The 23435-nt window shown below is 35.4% G+C and overlaps 2 protein-coding genes across 6 annotated transcripts in view; one reads left to right on the forward strand and one right to left on the reverse strand.

Moving 5' to 3' along the window:
- The window catches only part of unc5a (unc-5 netrin receptor A), a 236065-nt gene extending 229884 nt beyond the window's left edge, over positions 1-6181 (forward strand). For all 4 annotated transcript variants that reach the window (XM_067457151.1, XM_067457152.1, XM_067457153.1 and 1 more), the window contains 2 exons: positions 1036-1214; positions 3803-6181. In XM_067457151.1, coding sequence (XP_067313252.1) covers positions 1036-1214; positions 3803-3968 — 345 coding nt within the window. In that variant the 3' untranslated portion in view covers positions 3969-6181. The remainder of the gene's footprint in view (positions 1-1035; positions 1215-3802) is intronic.
- An 807-nt stretch (positions 6182-6988) lies between these two features.
- pdlim7 (PDZ and LIM domain 7) overlaps positions 6989-23435 on the reverse strand; it is a 77503-nt gene continuing 61056 nt past the window's right edge. For both annotated transcript variants that reach the window (XM_067457155.1, XM_067457156.1), the window contains exons 6-11: positions 16040-16101; positions 15330-15564; positions 14721-14901; positions 12770-12890; positions 9797-9912; positions 6989-8849 (exon numbers count right to left, since the gene is read on the reverse strand). In XM_067457155.1, coding sequence (XP_067313256.1) covers positions 8763-8849; positions 9797-9912; positions 12770-12890; positions 14721-14901; positions 15330-15564; positions 16040-16101 — 802 coding nt within the window. In that variant the 3' untranslated portion in view covers positions 6989-8762. The remainder of the gene's footprint in view (positions 8850-9796; positions 9913-12769; positions 12891-14720; positions 14902-15329; positions 15565-16039; positions 16102-23435) is intronic.

Consider the following 23435-nt stretch of genomic DNA (forward strand, 5'->3'; position numbering starts at 1 on the left):
CTACGTCATAACCATAATAACCTACGTCAGTGGTTATTATTTTCCTGGAAGTCAACTTGCTGTCTGGCGGAAGTTAGTTATTTTAGTTTTTTTAAGTTTTAAATATGGATGTTTTTCTTAAACAAACAGCTTTTATTAGTCCCCGGAGCCATGTGGAACATTTAAGATGGATAGGTGCACTTTATGGACTTCCATTATAAAGCTTGTAAGACCCAGGACATTTTTTTTAATAACTGATTTTATTCGTCTGAAAGAAGAATGTCATATACAGCTAGGGTGACTTGAGTAAATCTTGGTGTAATTGCCATTTTTGTGTGAACTATCCCTTTAACATTCTCCTCAATGCATGTTTAGCAATAGTACCCAGATTGTACATTAGGATACGTTAATATCTCTGTTAAGCTCACCACCTTTCAATTGAGTTTATGAGCTGTCAGATGAGACCAAACATGACATGTTAGAACAAATGAGTAGATAAATAATATGTAGTGGATAGCACACGTGTCCTGTGAAGCAAGCGACTATCTCCCCAGACAGACCCATCCTGTGCCTGGAGTGTCCCAACAGTCCTCAATCAGCAGCATATTAATGAATCACTTGCACTACCTTTAGAATTCCAATCAGAATTTGGAGCATAATATGAATTTAATTGGGTAACTCTTTATTTTGATGGTCCCCTTTAGACATTCTGTTCACTATTAGTAATGTTGCCCCTACTTGTCGACTTATTCTACTAACCCCAACCGTCAACCTCCAATTCCCAAATAATTCTCTGAGAGTGTTGACATGTAGGTGCATCGTAACCTTTAGGTAATAATAATGTCTAAAGAGGACCTTCAAAATGAAGTGTGACCTTGATGTGTAGTCTATACATGCTTATTTAAACAATTTCTCAAACACCCTTGAAAACCTTTGTTCAGTTTAACTGTCTGATTTCATTAAACTATTTTCCAAAACAGTTCTCCTAATTCAGATTAAGATCCCTGCACACTTAGAGTAACACATGAGGTTGAAATGTTATGTTCTTGACTCCAGGACATCAGACCACTGGACTCCGATTTCCTGTTGATGGACAACTGCACCCCTGCCCTGGCTGGTCCGAGCGCGTTCCAGATCCCTTACCTCATCCGACAGAAGATCTGCAGCAGTCTGGACACCCCCTGTCCCAACGGAGCAGACTGGAGACTACTGGCCCAGAGACTGAAGCTTGACAGGTACATGTAGGATCTATTAGCAATAGTAGAATTTGCCATGTCTAAGATGGGGAATGGATCCTGTTGAACAATCCTGAGGATTCCGGTCATTGTTTTTTGCCGAGCGCGGATATGTAGAGCAGATTGTCTCTGTGCGGTTCTGTACTTTCATACAGACTTCCACAGGAAATTGCGAGGCAGTGATTTAATTACTGTCCCATTGAACTTCCCCAGGTAATGGGACATAATGGGCACACTTCATTTGTCCAATAATGTTTACTTGCTCCAATTAATTACAATTTGAAGTATTGTGGTGTGTGTTCAATTAGCACTAGCCCAAAACGATCAATTTTAATTTACTTAGTTAAGGAAAAGCATAGAATCCCTGCAGGAGGAAACATTCATAATGTTGTTGTTTTTTGGGCTTTTTTTTTTTTTTTTTTTTACTGTCACCAGGAAAAATGTTTAGGACTTGAAAGCAGTAGTAGAGAATACAACCCTCCAACTGAAGACCTTTTCTCACTGAGAACAGAGCACATGCAGAAAACAACACTTAAAGCCCCAGGCATGTGAGGTCCAGAAAAAAGCCGTTAGATCGAACAACCCACTTCAGCTTCCTCCGGGAGATGCATCTCGCAACATCTAATACTCTGCAAAAAGGGGTTGCTTTGTTCTTATTGATCAGCTTTGATCTGAAAGGTTCAGCCTGGTCAATGGAAAAGGTCACATGCAACCTGGGTTTTACCCTTTTAGAGGACTGAGACCCACAGTAGATAATTCATCAAATGAAAATGCAGGGCTGCTTCGGTTCAGGAGTTAACAAAGCATGTTTTCTGAAGAACTGAGCATTCGCTCATTGGTTTAGTTTATTGGAATGGAGAAGAGAAGGAAAATATTGTTTTATATTCCTCCGTGGAATAACTACGTCCAGCTGATACGTCTCCCCGGACCGGTGCGCATAGATTTTCTACTTTCGCTTTGAATAGAGTGACAGTGAGGTTATATATTGGTTTTCAATGCAAGATAATCTTCTTGATGTTTTATTTTATTTCAGGGGATAATAACTTGTGACTCCCTTGCGATCCTTTTTACAATGAAGCATAAACAATGCATTGTGAAGCAAACCCATTGCATTTCTAATTTAGCTTCTATTATATCTAGTTATAAAGGAAAAACAGAAGGCTAACCAAGTGAATCTCACAAAGAAATGTCCTGGCCAAATTTAACAACAATTCACAGTCCTTTTGTGTGTGTTAAATTCTAAATCAACCTGAATGCACACAGGACTCATGTCACCTAAAGGAAACAAGCTTATAAATCATACAGAATGATATTTGAAAATGTAAAAATGCAGAGAGTTTGTGTGATGGGTAGGTTTAGGGGATGAAATATATAGTTGGTACAGTAGAAAAAGCATTACATTTATGGAGAGTGTCCAAATAGATAGTCAACCAGACGTCCGTTTGCGCGCGCGGCGTGTGCGTGTGTGTGTGTGTGTGTGTGTGTGGTGGGTAGGGTTAGGAGGTGTTTTTATTTAGTTTAGAATACACAGCCTATTATTCCCAATGTTTTTCACTGGGGTGTTTAATTTAGTGCAACACATGCTATCCTACTTACAGTTGTACTTTACAATTTAAATAATATTCATGTATTTGTTTGTTCGTTTATTTGGGTCCGTTGCGATAAGATTTTTTTTTTTTTTTTGTAAGACTTTACAATATGGTTCTCGTATTAGCTAACATGAAATAAAAATATATTGTTACAGTATTTATTAATATTTGTTAAAATGAGTTAATAAAAATACAACTGTTAATCATGCCTGAAGTTTATGGAAAATTATTACTAAATACATTTGAATTCAATAATGTATTATTAAATGTTGAAATTAACACTTGCCAATATTTAAAAAATGCTTTTAGAAGTGCTTTTCATTGTTAGTTCATGTTAACTATTGTGACTCTGGAGCACAAAACCGCATGGGTATATTTAGAGCAATAGGTCAAAATGATCCATTTTTCCTTTATGTTAAAAATATCAGAAATGTATTATTAGGAGTTATATGCAAAGGACTTAATTTGGACAACTTTAAAGGCGATGTTCTCCATATTTTAGATTTTCAAATAGTTGAATCTTGGCCAAATCTCTATTATATCGCCAATCCTAACAAACCATATATCAATGTAAAGCTTATTTATTCAGCTTTCAGATGATGTATACATCTCAATGTAAACTAAACTTGCCCTTATGACTGGTTTTGCGGTCCAGGGACACAAATGGAACATTAGTGTGAAGTTTGACCTTTTTCCCCAATTAAAAAATCCTATGCTAACCTAACCGAAGTTCATTCAAATGTTTTAATTAAAATGTATAAAGGACAATTAAATGCAAGACCTAAGACTCAGCCCTTTTTTCATAAGTCGCTTTGACCTGCTAAATGAATTTAATGCAAATGTAAGACTCTGTACATCAATGATTATTTTAAATGTTTCGAATTATAAGAATCTTAAATTATATAAAAATAACACTTATGCAACACAAGACTCGCTCTGTCCATCGACACACTGCAGTAGGATTCTGACAATTTCCTTTCCTCCGTTTTCCCTCCCTAGGCACATGAGCTTCTTCGCGTCCAAAGCGAGCCCCACATCATTGATTCTGGACTTATGGGAGACCCAGCACTTCCACAGCGGAAATCTCAATCAGCTCGCCGCTGTGATGGCCGAGATTGGCAAGCAGGAGGCCATGATATTCCTGGTGTCAGACGGGGAGTGCTGACGCATTAAAACTGGAGCAGAGCGGCCGTCTCTGAGTGATGGGGTGGGGAGAGGACGCGACCCTCTGCCCGCCCCTCCAGAGATGAGAAACAAATCAAAGAACAGGGTTTACCCACCTATATGAGGCCACTTCCCCAGTGAATAGGGAATAAAAGAAAGAGAAAAAAAACAAGACCAGGCTCAGGAGGAACCTGGCTTAGATGTACTGTGACTGAGACAAATGCCCCTTTCTCAGAACAAAAATCCATTTGTTTTGAAAATAATGGTGTATAGAAATTCCCAGATTCTATGATTCTGGTCCTGCCCTCAATCACTGACCAATATGTACTTTCTAACCACATTTGTGTTAGGCACATTGATATATTAATATCAGACTGGAAACTAAAACGAATCGTTTTGAAAGTTATCAAGTGGAAAATATAGGCAAGGTGAATATTTTGCGAACTAATTCAGATTTGTGACGTGCATTTTGTAAATGTGTACCATTTAGCAATATGCAAGCACACATATCGATGACAATTTCCTTTGGCCGACTCGTTTCTTACCTCACGAAGCATTTAACAATTTTGAGCGTTTGCTAAATTTCAGGTCAAAAACATTAACGAAGTGAAACGTTTTGGTGAGAGCCATCACTTGTTCCTCTGCCCCTGTGCACTTAACATGTCTGTTTGACTTCATGAAGCCATAAAGTCCAAAATTCACCTCAATGCAACGATATATACGTTCTGATCCGGGTGGATAATCGGTAATTAAGCACAGGATTCTGTGGATGTTTAGCTGCTGATGAAAAGACATCTGGGATGGGTGATCAGGGACCTCAAACATTGATCACTGTTCTGAAAACATCACGTTTGTTGACTTTTGAGATCAGATATTTTCATGTCCATGAAACCCCCCTTCAAGTCTAGAATGATGGAATCTTTTGAATTTATATTCTTCGTTTATAAAGGAGGAAGAACAAAAGTTCCCTGTTGGAAAGGTTTTCTTCTTTTATAAACAGAAAATGCAATACTACCAAATGTTTCATTGCTATTCTCCTTCATATTTAACGAGTCTATGTTTCTCTGAAAGCCATTTTGGCTCCAGGGCAAATTCTTATTCGTAGGAGAATATTTTCATCAACCCCTAAAAAGTGAATGCTCCATCCAAGAAACCTTCATCGACACTCAGCAGCTGCCGTGCTTTTCTAAATTCCTCCATCACACGAGTGGTTTCTTTCTGCATAACTGTCACGGCCTGTAGAACGGCAACACGTCTCAGCCCCGCGTTTGGCGCCATGAATGTGCGTTACACAGTTTGAAGATTGTCAGATATTTGTTTTTCTGTTTTTGAATGTGAGAGTATTTCATTCCAAACGAAGGAGGTTTTGAGCGAATCTGTGGATCACAAATTGGCCGCTTTCATCTTGAGAGGTAATGACGGCCACGTCTGAGGAGATGATTGGAGGAGCCCGGTACATTCTCTCCACAGCAAGTGGAAATACACAGGCCTGTTTCACTCAGCTAACAGAACTCCAGTTAAATGCCATATGTTTTTTTTTTTTTGGACCGTATGTTAACCTTAAAGGTTTCCATTGGTGTTTTCGTTAATCAGCTATTTCTCTTTTTTTAATCTGTGAAAGTCATTGTCTTGTAGATAAGTACTTTTCATATGACGCATCTCTGCGCAACCAAAGTGTATGAGCCATCTGGAGCATTTCTTTCATATCTATGCCGGTTTTAATTTTTCTCTCTCCCTATTTCCTAAATCCGGCATTTATTTTTCTTTTGAGATCTCATGACTTATGCTAACTTTTAATTTGGATCCTTTCATTGGTAAAAGAATTTAAATGTTTAATACAGCACTTTGTAAAGTAATTGTAAATGATATTTTAATAACAAGCCAAAAAAGACAAGACAACTGACGTAACATTTGTCAAAGTATAACCTGTGAAGTGTTTGCCTAATGTTCATTGGTTATATAGCACTGAGTTCATTCTTTCTGCAGTGTTTGAGGTTTAGACTGTTTTTGCCATAAGTTTGTACACCGTCGTTTTGTTTCGTCCTGAGGCTGTCGATTAGTCAATACTTAGATTCCTGCGAAATCGCTACTTTGTCATAAGAAAACAGATGCACCAGTAAATTATATTTCTGTCAGAGTATTTAGACAAAGATTTGGTGCAAATATGATCAGATTCCTAACACTCAGGTTTATAAAAAGTTTAGTTGAAATGGATATGTTCTTAAATAAGTGCGTAACGAATTTCTCATCAATGTTACTTCTCACATAAAAATCATTCCAACGGTCTGTCGTTTTGAGCTCGCAAAGCAAAGTCAGCTTCTAACACTGAATAAAGCGGATGATGTTCACTAAAAGATCCACCGATCTCTTTTCATGACTGTACATTTTGTCAGCCTCATTCATAGCTTTTTCTGTGTAAATGAATGTGCGAGTGTGCTATTTCTTTCCACGAGTTTCTTTTTGAACTGAAAACCGTAGAATTGTGTACCTGTGAATGTTCTTCGATTCGACTTCTTGATTCAATGTTCCTTGCCTTTCTGCAAGTCAGAATGCTGTATTTATTACATGCCACAGCGCTTATGCAATTGTACAATTCTTTTCTATTATTCTTTTGTTTTTTCAGTAAAGTTACTTTTCATTTTTCTTGTCGATGTAAATTGTCGTCGATGATTTTGTGGTAATAGGAAGCCCTCTTCTGCAGAAGGTTTTCTGTACTTTTTGGACAATGATATGGATTTGTGGGTAGAATTTTGGAAATTCGTTTCTAAGTGCTTTCAAGTATTTACTTGGCCTTATGTATATATCTCTCTATGAAATTTCAGAAAAGGTATGTATAGTAATTGAACCTAAAATGGATGTAAATAAATTATATATTGTTAAAAGAGGAGTTGAGTGATTTGTGCAAGCAGCCTCCACAATACAGCACAATTTAACAAAGTTTACAAAAGGATTCAAGCCGTAACCTTCGCAATTGGAAAACCCAATGTCACCGCTATTCATATAAGTCAGCACACGGCAACATGACTGCAAGTGATTTATTGACTAAGTGTCTCTAGCACAATGTCTTTATAAATGATTTGCAACATCTGACAGAGAAACCTCTGCACATGAATACAGCAGTTTGACACACACAATAGTTAAAGACCGCAAAGCTATTAAAAAAAAGGCACTTGATAGTTGATACATAACACATTGTCAATACAAAAAAAGTACAAAAATTGAGCTCTTGGCTCAAATATACGTAGCTTTCCAAGAGCAGGATATTGGAGTGTTGCATTTCTTCCCATTAGGAGATTGCGATAAGGGAATGATGTTCCGGGCAGCATCTGGTACATAGTCTCTGAAGAAGAGCCATTATGTTTGGAGGATGAGGTACTGCCCAAATGCCATAAGATTATGCACATATTGGTGATATCTATAATCAGGAAACCACTGGCCAAAGCTTTAAATAGCGCAGCGAGCAAACACGAACAAGTGATTCGGTTACATATAAGATAGCAGGATCCATTTGGGCCAATGCAAACCGATTTTATGGCATCACGGGCCTTTACTTAATTAGAACTACCTGCCTGATTAGAACAGATGAATGTGGCGTATTTAGTATTGAAGACATGTAGAGCCCATTGGTTGGGTCAGAATGGAACGCATGCAATCAGTGCTAATGTATTTCAGCATAGCTGCCAGGGGCGTTTTATTCCTCTGTGGTTTGCCATTACCTTAAGTACCCTGGCACAGCAAATCAGGCAGAGCAAAAAAGTAGGCTGCACAGCATCTAGAGGATTGAGGGACCACTTTAAGATCCTGTCTGAGTAGATCACATGCTCAATGCTTTAGCCTACAAAACGGATCAGGGTATGACTAGATTGCCTCATTCATAGCACGGGAAATGCTTTGTCCTTATTTGTGACAGAACTTTGGCTGATAAATATACTCCCGAGTGCAGACGAGACGGATGAAATGATCACGTTTTACACCAAAGTCAAAAGAAAAATACGTTTTCCCAACGGTGACAACATTCATGATAATCTCATTCCCTTTTCAATGGGGATTTTCAGTTTTTTTTGTTTAAATACTATATTAAAATTAGTATTAAAGGCAGTACAAATACTATCGTGATGTAGAAATACTTTTTTTTGCATTACAGTAATTAGACAAGTAGAGAAAATGTGCCCAACTGTCATGTAATTAAAGTGATAACATTTTTTATATTCTTACAAATGGCTTTATTGTCTATGTATTTTTATATTTAAAAAGGGGTGAAATATGACCCATTCACTCAGATGCCACATTGACAAATGCTGAAACAAGCCAATTGTATCTCAAATGTGAAAGTGAGCCGTATTAGTAAAAACTTAAAATATCTTTGGATTTACGACACATCATGAATACTGCAGGTTTACCTTTGGAGGTGGAAGAGGAAGAGGAGGGACAGCTAAGATACTTCATCCAAATGCCTTATCCATTCTGACATCTGGCATTGGTGGTTATAACCGTTCATAAGCCGTTTTTCCAGTTGAATGACTGGCATCGTAACAGCAAAACTTGAGGCCAGTCTTTTGGCTTACTGTTCCAAGCTATCGAAAATTCAGATCCGTGCTTTGCTGAATGACACATACTTAGTAAATGCTGATCGAAGCGGGCTATAACAGCCGGTGAAAGCCAGCGGAGCTACTATATCCATCACTCTGTCAGTCAGCCATATGTTACAGGCTTCAAGTAAAGTACTTGGTCTTGTTTGGCATAGCTACGGACCTCCCAGTCCCGTTCCGGCCCCTCCTTGAAGAACAGCAGAGCCTCACAGCGGAGTGAAAGCGTGGCTTTTACACAGTGGCTTGTCCTTCTTTGAATAGAACGTCTTCCCCTCTAGATTGATTTGACAGACCTGAAAAGATAAGAAAAGAGGATTAAAAAGTGGAAATCAAACTGTTTTTCAGCTACTGCAAAGGGACTATTCAACAGGGCTATTCTATAGCTGTAATTCATGATTTGCTACTTGCTAGAAGCCAATATTAGGGGTTTGAATTCTAGAAAGCATTTGGGAGCAGTTAAGTCAGTCTGAGGTCAGTACGATGATAAAAAAATAAAAAAAAAACATTCAGTATGAATGCGTTAAAGGATGCAAAAAAAGAAGACAATAATGACATTTATAATGTTACAAAATATTTTCTTTCTTCAAATAAATGCTGTTCTTTTAAACGTTCTACAATTGTTTTTAAAAATGATATAATAAGAAATTACAGTAAATGCTACTCTGTAAGTGCAGTGTGTTTGAGTTACTCATAATTTGCATTCGGGAACACAAACCATCTTCCAAAAAAGAAACGTGGTCTTCCTGCGGTTTACTGCCCAAAATAAAAGCTCATTGGTATAATGTTTGAAAGCAAATGACAAGTGTTAACAATTCATTTTAGTATTGTAATTTTACTGTTGTTCTGTAAAATATATTTTTGATTTATACTAATAATAACAACTTTGTTATACTTATTAATTATATTAATTCATTAATTAAATTAATTGTATTCATTATATTAATCATACAATATATAATTAATACTTAATATATTGTATTATAACAATGTTATAATAATGATTATTAAATAATGCATTTTAATTTTACAGTACAATCATATGCATTATTGTAATATTAAGCGATTTATTTCTCTTAGTTTATCTGGAACATCAGTAAAAAAAACTTGCAAACACAGCCACCGTATGAATTTCAGAGTGAAATGTCTGGGTTCACAGAGGCTATTTCTTGATAGTGTTGTGTGGTTCAGAAAGTTTAAGATGGAGTTTCGGGACAGGTTCCAATGCATCAAAATGACTTACGGCACAGACAAAGCAAGTGTCATGCCAGCTGTAGCCCAGCGCCTCAAGGAAACGGTCCCCTGCATCAATCTTGAAGTCACAGCCATGGCATTTGGTACCAAACATCTTTTCATAGTCTGCAGAGAAAAACAAACCAACCAAAAAGGGCCTATTAAGAAGGCGAGGTGGAAAAGCTTGGTAAGAAACAGAGAAGAAAAGGCAAGAAAGAAAAAAAATTCTTATCGGAGGTAAAAAGAAAATGGATTACATTTTCTCAGGCCTCACATGCTCTGTGCGTGATAACAGACACTGGTCCAGATTCATATATGGATTGCCCCAGTTTTACCCATTACGGAAAACTTAAAAGTTGCAGGCTTTACATCTCGTACGCAAGGTAAGTGGTTTAGAGCGCAATCCTTTCGAGGTGCTGAGACTGCAGCTATTTTATCAACACTAGCTCTTTATTTCTAACAGAAACAGCTGCCCACTTGCTGCTGACACAAGACCAAAACTCTTCAAAGCTGTAAAGCAGCAAACTGCAATGCAAGCCTATTTACATAATAAAGACATACACTCCCTTCAGATAGCTTAATGTCTGTTTATGTAAGATTAGGGGCCCAACAAATGTGACAACGTGATTAAGTGCACAACATAAATATAAATTAAACTTGGAAGGTGGCTGCATTTAGCAACTTGAATGAATAAGCACAGTTTAACGTGACAAACTTTCACTACTGAATTCAAAACCTTTTAAACCGTGGTTCTCATGTGGGAATATAGGTTTGAATCTGATCCAGAGGCCTTTCTCCTACCTGTTTGTTACTTATGCTACTTCTAATGGTTCCAATAAATAAAAGTGTCACAAGGTGGAAAATGAAAGAACAGATGTCTATGCCATGGCCTCTCACTAGTCATATAAATTAAAGGAACCCTCCACCGGTTTTAGAAATAGGGCTTTTCAACTTTTTTCCTACATTTAGATATGTGGGCATATGATTTTTGTCTCAGTGCATGCATTGTTTTAGTTTGGCAGGGTCGCCGCTAGCTTAGCTTAGCATAATGAATGGAATCCTATGTTGCCATCTAGCATGTCCAGAGTAAAAGTGATCCAAAAAACACACCTAATTACTTCTTGCGGCGGGCGTATTCACAATGAGTACAAATAGCGATGCAGATTAAGACTAGGCGATTTCCTAGGCAGATATTGACATGGGACTATATTATGGGGAAGCACAGGCAAAGCACTGCTACTTGGGCGCAGAGATATCACGCAACACATTGCGCCCAAGTAGCAGTGCTTCGCCTGTGCTACCCCATAATATAGTCCCATGTCAATAATGGGAATCTGCAAATGTAATCTTAATCACTATTTTTGCTTGTTGTGAATACACATGCCACAAGAAGTAATTAGGTGGGGGGGGGGGACTCGGGACATGCTAGCTGGAAACATAGGATTCCATTCATTATGCTAAGCTAAGCGGCGACCCTGCCAAAATAAAACAATGCATGCACTGAGACAAAAATGCATTTGTTCACATATCTAAATGTAGGAAAGAAGTTGAAAAAGCCTATTTCTAAACTCCTTTACGGATGTCCTGATCAAGTTTTTGTGCCCCCGATCAGAGTCATTTAATATAGAGTCCTGATCCAAATGCTTGTATTAAAGACTAGGAAAATACATAGTTCAAACCAATGTATAGAAGAACGTACAGATAGTTTCTCAGGAGCTCAAATGTAAAAAATGAATTATTACTACGAAGTAATAAATAAATTACATGCACATTTCTTTTTAAAGGCAGTTGGCAAACACACTTGAAGGTTCATTTTCCGACACTTACTGCATGAAAACGGACGCAAAAAAGGTCAATAAAAAAACAGCTAGAGCTGACAGAACTGCGGTGCTCATGTTGGCAATGCAGGCTTGAATCCAAATGTTTCCTCTCCTAATAGTTTTCAGGGTGTTCACACTTATAGTTCAGTTTGCTTGGTTTGTTTGGTCTGGGCCAAAAATAAAGTTGTGGTCTGCTTAGCATTTAATATTGGCATTTTAACACCAAAATATTAAATTATAAAAGTTCATTATTGAACCCTTCAATAACTTAAGGCACAGGGATATGTTCACAATCTGATTTGGGCAGTTTTCATTACATATATATCACAACAGAACGTATTAAACATCCAAAACAATGCTGTGTGCCGGGCACGTGAAGGGCTTATAAAATGTGTAAAATATTTAAAACAGCAGCAGGGATTTCTCCATCACACACACACAAAGGTCTGCGGTTCTGATCCTGTTCCGAACTGTGATGGACAACATCCCGACTATGATGAGGGAAAAAGAAATGGAAGTGGCCTGAGACCCATCTTTTCAGCGGTCTCGGCCCGCTTGTTTGGTGAGCCCCAGAGTTCGGTTGGCAGTGTTCATACTTATTCAAATGAACTGCACTAACAGAGCAATCCCACCAGAGATCGTTTTAATCAAACTAAACATGCCATGTGTGAACACGCCCTCAGTCCTAATTCTCCCTAGTCCTATAAATTATTCCTATAAAAAGGTTCAAGACAACAAAAAAAATTCCTGACGCCTTTCTGCATTTTAAATGTAAGTGTCAAAAAAAGTTAATAAAAAGTGGCTACAGCACATGCTGAGACTTTCAGCTGGTTGCTCGTATGGTCAGCATGAGTTCGAATCTGTCTTGAGATTGGAATCAACGAAAAAGTTTAAAAACAAAAAAACGAACTGCCAGTATTAATAGTTTCATTGAGCAGCAACGCACTTTCTACTAATGGCATATTTAAAGTAGACTCTCAAGCATAAAAGTCTCAGCAAAGCTCCTAATCAATGTGCAGGGTCGGTATGGAGCAGATTTGAAGACTGAAGTGAAGTGGCAGCATTTGAATGATTAAACACCGCAGGAGCCCGCGCTCTGCTCTCGACAGGGGCTGTCGATAAGATGTGCGGCCGGGCGTGCAGGAGGGTCTGCGGTCGCTCACCTCTCTCGCAGTAGGGCTCTCCCTCCTCCATGTAGAAGGCCTGGTTCCTGATGGGCATTTTGCAGGCGGCGCACAGGAAGCACTGTACGTGGTAGGTCATCTTCAGGGCATGCATGATTTCCTGCGGAGAGGACAGAGGGGTGTGAGGGAGCTGCGCACGCCATCTATGAATTCACACTTCGAAAATCATTCCACTCTCGCTTTTAAACTCTCTCTCACACACACACAGACACACACACACTTTACCCCACTGGCACTACACTTCATCATCAACTTCATGCTATGCAATCAGAATCAATCAAAAGCTTTTGTTTGTTTTTGAGGTCATACTGACATTATCATAGTATTATATGGCCGTATTATAACATTAGCTTGCATATTTTTCCCCTTCTGTTGAAGCCAATATGGAAGACACTTAAACTGCAATTTATCGACTGGCCACTAGCGACAGGCTCGAGAAGGGAGCAGAATCTCATTGAGCCCCATGTTAAAATTCCCAACTTTACAGCAGAAAAAAAAAAAAAAAAACATTTTCAGACTGGTACAAATTGTGGTTTTGGTCTATACGGCTAAGTTTGCCCTTCATGACAACTGTGAGGGGGTGAATTTTTCATATCACTTTTATAACATACAGGCAAGATGGCAACGGTGAGCTCATCTCTACTTTACGCTTTAGAACGGTTTATCAGAATCCAATGGGTGACATCACGGACACTACGTCCATATTTTTCTACAGTCTCTGGTTCATATATACCATTCTCATCTCTGTGCGTGCCATAACGCTGTCTGACGCACACTGCAAAAAAGTTATTTACAGCCTGGTAACAATTATGGTTTTGGTTTACAGATAATTTTACCCTTCATGACAACTGTGAGTAATAACCCATGATGTCGTCAAGCGTGTGTTATTGACCTTACTGGAATTGAAGTATGTTCCAGGCATTTTTGGGTGAACTATCCCTTAAAAGTTCTCATAATTAAGGGCGTGGCCTCTTTGAGTGACAGGTGGATTGTACTTTTTTTCTGCTGTCTGTTAGTTATCACGTCACCTCAGCTCCCCCCATGTCCCGCCTCTTTGTCCAGTTTCTGTTATCTGGGAGTGTTGCGCGATGACACTGCCAAGATGTCAACAGCTCGAGCCTACTTTATGCTTTAAAACTGCTCTTATCCTATGGGTGACGGACACTACAGTATATAGATAAAGCATATAGCTTCTCTGACATTAGTGCCACCTTGCAGAATTACAAAAATAGAGCATAAAAAGTCACTGCTCACCACTGATAGATATATACTTATTTACACATTTCATACACCACCATTCAAAAAAAAATTGTGATTATTGTATTGTTTTTTAAAGTCCCTTATGCTGCATTATTTGTTTAAAATACATGCAAGATTTTACAAATATTATCACAATTTAAAATAACATAACTTTTTTATTTTAATATATTCTAATATATATATATATATATATATATATATATATATATATATATATATATATATATATATATATATATATATATATATATCTTTAATCCTGTGATGGCAGAGCTGTATTTTCAGCATCGTTACTCCAGTCTTGAGTGCCACATGATCCTTCAGAAATCATTCTAATATGATAATTTGCTGCTCAAGAAACATTTCTGATTATTATCAATGTTAAAAACAGCTGTGCTAATTATGTAAATTATGGTGATGACTTAAAAAAATGGAATTGACTTGTCACGTGATAAATTTCATACATCTAGCTGACTAAAAGTATTAATTTTTTTTTTTAAAGCCTTACTGACCCCAAACTTGAAATGGTAGTGTATAAAAAAATTCCAGTATCCTTAACGATTTTACAACTATACATATTCCACCACTCAATCAGTGCATTCCTGTGAATCTCTATACTAAAAAACTACAGTGTGTGTTTGTGTTGTAGAACGGTAGGAAATGCGGTCACCCCAGTTATCATCTTCTTGCATTTGGCACAGTTGGGTGAGTAACGGTTGTCATAACAGTTGGTGCAGTAAATGGATCCTTTTTCCTCAAAGAAGCCCCCCTCGTCCAACACCCTTTTACACTGACAGCACATGAACTCCTCTGGGTGCCAGGAACGTCCGAGCGCCACCACGTAGCGTCCCCTAGAACACAAGCACACAAACAAAAAGTCTTACAACTAAAGCCTTTTGCATTGATGTGAAAGGGTCAGCTCAAACATCAGCTGCTGGGTTTAGCACTCTTTAAGTGTTCAGTGTGCAAAAGCTATTCTAATGGAAATAGTAGGTCAGACGCAGAAAACCACTCCGTTCCGTATTGATTCTCCACAGCAGAAAGCCCAAGGACATGCCGCTATTTCTGTGCTCGGCGTATTTTAAGAAATATTGCTGCCTTACAAAGTTTGACACAACCTTTTTCCCTCCCCATGTCTTGTAAGTAATGACATTTAGCGCATAGTCATCATTGATTTGGAGGTATTTTGGGCTGCCTGCAGCAGTTTTTGGGATTTTAACTGCTAAATTTTAGGCATTCCTGAAGTCTGACTTCAAGGGCAGCAGAGTTACAGCCGTACCTGATGATCTTGTTGCACGCAGCGCAGAGCGGCGTACGGCCGCTGTCGGCAGGGCTCTGCTGTGCTGCCTGCAGGATGGAGCTGCGGTTCTGCATTGGAGTGGGTTGGACCGGCTGCTTGTGCTGCGTCACCACCGTACTGGTCTTGTCTGGGTGGTAACGGTCTGCGAAACCGGGGTCCGTCACCCATGGTGGCCTGCAGGCTGGGCCAGAGCTCACTGGCGCTTTAGGCGGTGCTAAATAAATAAAAAAAAGGACAATGAAACCTATTTTTTCCAGCACTTCTTCACTATGGTCCAACAGAGACCTGTTAGCAGTGTGTACATTTATGGGCTGCAATTAAAATGAATGTCATTGTAGACTAAAATGTCTTGCTTTTATCCAGAGACCAACCTATAACACAAAGATACCCACTGAGATGCTGCCAACACCATGAGAAGAGAGCAATAGGAGCGGCTCATGCTTTTATTCAGCTTATATAAACCGCATCTCAGGAGAGTGATAATTGAGTCATATTATCATCTTTGAATATCAACACATCAGTGCCCCTTATGTCTTACTTTTCCCATTAACATCAGGCCTGTCTGAGCCGGCCAGACTGCTCCGTGATCAAGTCAGCGAGTTAAGTCCTCCCTGTGGGAGCGACTCCGGGCCGGGAGTCAGTGTGTACTGTGAGAGTCAATCTATTCTGTCTGTTCTGAGAGTACTTACCTTGAACTTCATCAGGTTTGTCTGCTGGCTTGGACTTGGCAGGACAGGGAGTTACTCCGTGACTGTAGAAAGAAAATTTCCTTTCAAAATACGGGCCATGATAAAACGGCTTTAGTCAGAGCCAATGAAAATGTTATTAAGATATGCGACCTCTGACATCTACATCCTGGATGGAAAGTACACTCCTGAACGAAGCGAAAAGATAAAAAAACGGCAGGCATTTTATGCAAATTAAAGTACAGAATGAGTGTTTTCTATTTTAATTGTAAAAAAAAAAAAAAAAAAAGCCTGTAAGCTAAAACCACACAGTTTAAATTAGTTTAAATCTCAACCAGGGGACAAGGGCCTCTGCCAACTTTCAAGATTTTTTTTTATATGCAACATATTTTCTGTATGTGTACATATTATGTATGTATGTATGTATGTATGTATGTATGTAAATATGTATGTAAATATGTATGTAAATATGTATGTAAATATGTATGTAAGTATGTATGTAAGTATGTAAATATGTATGTAAATATGTATGTAAGTATGTAAATATGTATGTAAATATGTATGTAAATATGTATGTATGTATGTATGTATGTAAATATGTATGTATGTATGTATGTATGTATGTATGTATGTATGTATGTATGTATGTATGTATGTATGTATGTATGTATGCATGTATGTATGCATGCATGTATGTATGTATGTATGTAAATATGTATGTATGTATGTATGTATGTATGTAAATATGTATGTATGTAAATATGTATGTATGTAAATATGTATGTATGTAAATATGTATGTATGTAAATATGTATGTATGTAAATATGTATGTATGTATGTATGTATGTATGTATGTAAATATGTATGTATGTAAATATGTATGTAAATATGTATGTATGTAAATATGTATGTATGTAAATATGTATGTATGTAAATATGTATGTAAGTATGTATGTATGTAAATATGTATGTATGTATGTATGTATGTATGTATGTATGTATGTATGTATGTATGTATGTATGTATGTATGTATGTAAATATGTATGTATGTATGTAAATATGTATGTATGTATGTATGTATGTATGTATGTATGTATGTATGTATGTATGTATGTATGTATGTATGTAAATATGTATGTATGTATGTATGTATGTATGTATGTATGTATGTATGTATGTATGTATGTATGTATGTATGTAAATATGTATGTAAGTATGTATGTAAGTATGTATGTATGTAAATATGTATGTAAATATGTATGTATGTATGTATGTATGTAAATATGTATGTATGTATGTATGTATGTATGTATGTATGTATGTATGTATGTATGTATGTATGTATGTATGTAAGTATGTATGTAAGTATGTATGTATGTAAATATGTATGTAAATATGTATGTATGTAAATATGTATGTATGTATGTATGTATGTATGTATGTATGTAAATATGTATGTATGTATGTATGTATGTATGTAAATATGTAAGTATGTATGTAAATATGTATGTAAATATGTATGTAAGTATGTATGTATGTATGTATGTATGTATGTATGTAAATATGTATGTAAATATGTATGTAAATATGTATGTAAATATGTATGTAAGTATGTATGTATGTATGTATGTATGTAAGTATGTATGTATGTATGTAAATATGTATGTAAATATGTATGTAAATATGTATGTAAATATGTATGTAAGTATGTATGTAAGTATGTAAGTATGTATGTATGTATGTAAATATGTATGTAAATATGTATGTAAGTATGTATGTAAGTATGTAAGTATGTATGTATGTATGTAAATATGTATGTAAATATGTATGTAAATATGTATGTATGTATGTATGTATGTATGTATGTATGTATGTAAATATGTATGTATGTATGTATGTATGTAAATATGTATGTATGTATGTATGTATGTATGTATGTATGTATGTATGTATGTATGTATGCATGTATGTATGCATGTATGTATGTATGTATGTAAATATGTAAATATGTATGTATGTATGTATGTAAATATGTATGTATGTATGTATGTATGTATGTATGTATGTATGTATGTATGTATGTATGTATGTATGTATGTATGTATGTATGTATGTATGTATGTATGTATGTATGTATGTATGTATGTATGTATGTAAGTATGTATGTATGTATGTATGTATGTATGTATGTATGTATGTATGTATGTATGTATGTAAATATGTATGTAAGTATGTATGTAAGTATGTATGTATGTAAATATGTATGTAAATATGTATGTATGTATGTATGTATGTATGTATGTATGTATGTATGTAAATATGTATGTATGTATGTATGTATGTATGTATGTATGTATGTATGTATGTATGTATGTATGTATGTATTTATGTATGTAAATATGTATGTAAGTATGTATGTAAGTATGTATGTATGTAAATATGTATGTATGTATGTATGTATGTATGTATGTATGTATGTATGTATGTATGTATGTATGTATGTATGTATGTAAATATGTATGTAAGTATGTATGTATGTATGTATGTATGTATGTATGTATGTATGTATGTATGTATGTAAATATGTATGTAAATATGTATGTAAGTATGTATGTAAGTATGTATGTAAGTATGTATGTAAGTATGTATGTAAGTATGTATGTATGTAAATATGTATGTAAATATGTATGTATGTATGTATGTATGTATGTATGTATGTATGTATGTAAATATGTATGTATGTATGTATGTAAGTATGTATGTATGTAAATATGTATGTATGTATGTATGTATGTATGTATGTATGTATGTATGTAAATATGTATGTATGTATGTATGTATGTATGTATGTATGTATGTATGTATGTAAATATGTATGTATGTATGTATGTAAATATGTATGTATGTATGTATGTAAATATGTATGTATGTTTGTATGTATGTATGTATGTATGTATGTATGTATGTATGTATGTAAATATGTATGTATGTATGTATGTATGTATGTATGTATGTAAATATGTATGTATGTATGTATGTATGTATGTATGTATGTATGTATGTATGTAAATTTGTATGTAAGTATGTATGTAAGTATGTATGTAAATATGTATGTATGTATGTAAATATGTATGTATGTATGTATGTATGTATGTAAATATGTATGTATGTATGTAAATATGTATGTAAATATGTATGTAAGTATGTATGTATGTATGTATGTATGTATGTATGTATGTATGTAAATATGTATGTATGTAAATATGTATGTATGTATGTATGTATGTATGTATGTATGTATGTATGTATGTATGTAAATATGTATGTATGTAAATATGTATGTATGTAAATATGTATGTATGTATGTATGTATGTATGTATGTATGTATGTATGTAAATATGTATGTATGTATGTATGTATGTATGTATGTATGTATGTATGTATGTAAATATGTATGTATGTATGTATGTAAATATGTATGTATGTTTGTATGTATGTATGTATGTATGTATGTATGTATGTATGTATGTATGTATGTATGTAAATATGTAAATATGTATGTATGTATGTATGTATGTATGTATGTATGTATGTATGTAAATATGTATGTATGTATGTATGTATGTATGTATGTATGTATGTATGTATGTATGTATGTAAATATGTATGTATGTAAATATGTATGTATGTATGTATGTATGTATGTATGTATGTAAATATGTATGTAAATATGTATGTAAATATGTATGTAAATATGTATGTAAGTATGTATGTATGTATGTATGTATGTAAGTATGTATGTATGTATGTATGTATGTAAATATGTATGTAAATATGTATGTAAATATGTATGTAAATATGTATGTAAGTATGTATGTAAGTATGTAAGTATGTATGTATGTATGTAAATATGTATGTAAATATGTATGTAAGTATGTATGTAAGTATGTAAGTATGTATGTATGTATGTAAATATGTATGTAAATATGTATGTATGTATGTATGTAAATATGTATGTATGTATGTATGTAAATATGTATGTATGTATGTATGTATGTATGTATGTATGTATGTATGTATGTATGTATGTATGTATGTATGTATGTATGTATGTATGTATGTATGTATGTATGCATGCATGCATGCATGCATGCATGTATGTATGTATGTATGTATGTATGTATGTATGTAAATATGTATGTAAATATGTATGTATGTATGTATGTATGTATGTATGTATGTAAATATGTATGTAAGTATGTATGTATGTAAATATGTATGTAAATATGTATGTATGTATGTATGTATGTATGTAAATATGTATGTATGTATGTATGTATGTATGTATGTATGTATGTATGTATGTATGTATGTATGTATGTATGTATGTATGTATGTATGTAAATATGTATGTAAGTATGTATGTAAGTATGTATGTATGTAAATATGTATGTATGTATGTATGTATGTATGTATGTATGTATGTATGTATGTATGTATGTATGTATGTATGTAAATATGTATGTATGTATGTATGTAAGTATGTATGTATGTAAATATGTATGTAAATATGTATGTATGTATGTAAATATGTATGTAAATATGTATGTATGTATGTATGTATGTATGTATGTATGTATGTATGTATGTAAATATGTATGTATGTAAATATGTATGTATGTATGTATGTATGTATGTAAATATGTATGTATGTATGTATGTATGTATGTATGTATGTATGTATGTATGTATGTAAATATGTATGTATGTAAATATGTATGTATGTAAATATGTATGTATGCATGTATGTATGTATGTATGTATGTATGTATGTATGTATGTATGTAAATATGTATGTATGTATGTATGTATGTATGTATGTATGTATGTATGTATGTATGTATGTATGTATGTATGTATGTATGTATGTAAATATGTATGTAAGTATGTATGTATGTAAATATGTATGTAAATATGTATGTATGTATGTATGTATGTATGTAAATATGTATGTATGTATGTATGTATGTATGTATGTATGTATGTATGTATGTATGTATGTATGTATGTATGTATGTAAATATGTATGTAAGTATGTATGTAAGTATGTATGTATGTAAATATGTATGTATGTATGTATGTATGTATGTATGTATGTATGTATGTATGTATGTATGTATGTATGTATGTAAATATGTATGTAAGTATGTATGTATGTATGTATGTATGTATGTGTAGCGTGTGTGTATGATCTGACGTATCACACTTGCATATGGTTCAATATGGGCCAATTGATCAGAAGAAAAGATGCGACTACTGGAGAGAGGGAGACAACACAGCAGGTAGGTGGAAGGCAAAAGTCTTGTTTACTCGTTGAAGTCTTGTTTTCATTGAAGGATTTCTTAATTCACAGTTTGCTTGTAGTGTACAAATCTCAAATACTGTCCATCAACAACATACAATGTATGACGATGCTTGTAATAACTCTTATTTTTTGAATTTTAGGTAATTGGACTCAACCAGATCAATTCAACTGAGAAACAGATCTTTGTACAATAGAAATGATAAAATAAACTCTTTTTTTTGATAAACTCAAAAGCCTCGGTCTGTTTATAACCCAATAAAATGTAAAAAAAATGATAAACAATATTTTCAAAACAAAACGTTACACATTCAATGACTCAGAAATAATTTGAACAGTCAATTTGAATCAGCATACAAGGTATGGGTTCGTATATCAACTTTCCCAACTCAATAAGTCAGTATTTCCCTTGAAAATGTCACTTTTCCAGCCAGATGAGTCAAACATTCAAAATTCGCTGAATTGATTCAGTTAGTCAGTTAAAGAATCAGCTGGCTTGTATCAAAAGGGTCTTGATTCTTTAGAATCGTTCAGTTCAGAGTCAATGTCTCTCCATTCAAAGGAAAAATAGATGGGAAAAAAGAGAGAGTCTCAGTGTATTCACGTCCCGTTTTGTCCAAAACAAAAAGGAAAAGGACTTTCCTACCAGTTTCGATGAGTTCAAGAGCAAATTTCAGACAGATAAATCGAATCCGTGGGTGGCTCGCCTTTTCATACACACTCAAATGCGTCACACGTGTCCAGGTGATGACAATTTTCTCCAGAAGAAAAAAAAACCCAGCCTTGTATAAACACAAGGCAGAACAATGATTAATATTCCATTCAAACACTTTCAATAAAACAAGTATATGTATACATTTTCAACAACACATTAACTCGATATCTTCACATTTATACACATTTGCCACTCTTCATTGACTCGTTTGCATCTTTACATGTGACTAGCTTTACCCCACGTGCAAATTAGCACTCAGCTGGCACATTATGCATAAGCAGCCTATATAAACGCTAAAATCACAAATTATCTGCTGCCGAATGCACAACATTTTTTTTGTTGCAAAATGTCAAGTCAATATTTGAAATGTAACTCACCAAGGCAATAATTTTAATCTATCAAGGAAGTTTGCGGTGCTTTGATGCTCCGTACATCTGCCTCGTCCTCTTCTCACTCGTGACAGCTCCTCCAAGTTATCACATTTTCCCGAAATCAGAGTCCGTTCATTGCATTCAAGTAACTTTTACAGTAACTTTTCTCAGAATCTTCTCAAAGTTTTTGGTGATCACTCAGCGTGCAGGTGTTCTGTCTGACTCGTTCGCTCCCTCCTCCTCTCTGTCTACCCTGACAGCGGCAGTGTCCCGGCCACAGTGTGAATGCGCTGCTACCATTGGCTCGTTGGAGTGCCTGTCACTGCAGCGCAATCAATGATTGGACAAGACATCTTTCCTTCTAAAGCACTCGTTTTTTCTCTCTTTTTCTCTTTTCTTTATTTTTCCATCTTTTAACATTTGTCTCAACTCATTTAATGGTTACCTAGATCATCTGGGTTACACTCTCCCCGCTTTGAAGATATGCAGGTCCCTCTGCATCCTTTAGGCTGCAAAGTCACTGCAGCATGATTTCCACTACACACTTTCAGAGGGGTATCTCCAAGAGAATCGGGCTCCTCCAATGACACAGTGAAAGCTGCACTGAGCCCCTGCAATAATGACTGCACGACCAGGGAAAGGGGATTTCCCAACTTGGGGTACTGTAGCCTTCTTGGTGGTTCACAATGTCTTTGAGAGCGTCTAGGAACATCTGCCAGACTCTGGCCAATCTCCATTAAGTCGTCTTGGGGACTCCTCAAATTAGCAGATTCATCCTGTATCAGGCCATCATGCCTTTCATCTCCTCCATTGAGGGTCCCAGATGGGGGCTTATCAGATTCCTGGTCCTGCTGTTCCTTCTGCACAGGTATGTCACTTAAAACATCAGTTCCCATAGGATCTCCCGGCTGCAATCTTCCCTTTTCAGGTTCATCAGATAGACTTCCA

The sequence above is a fragment of the Pseudorasbora parva genome, chromosome 11, assembly GCF_024679245.1.
Source record: "Pseudorasbora parva isolate DD20220531a chromosome 11, ASM2467924v1, whole genome shotgun sequence".
Classification (NCBI taxonomy): domain Eukaryota; kingdom Metazoa; phylum Chordata; class Actinopteri; order Cypriniformes; family Gobionidae; genus Pseudorasbora; species Pseudorasbora parva.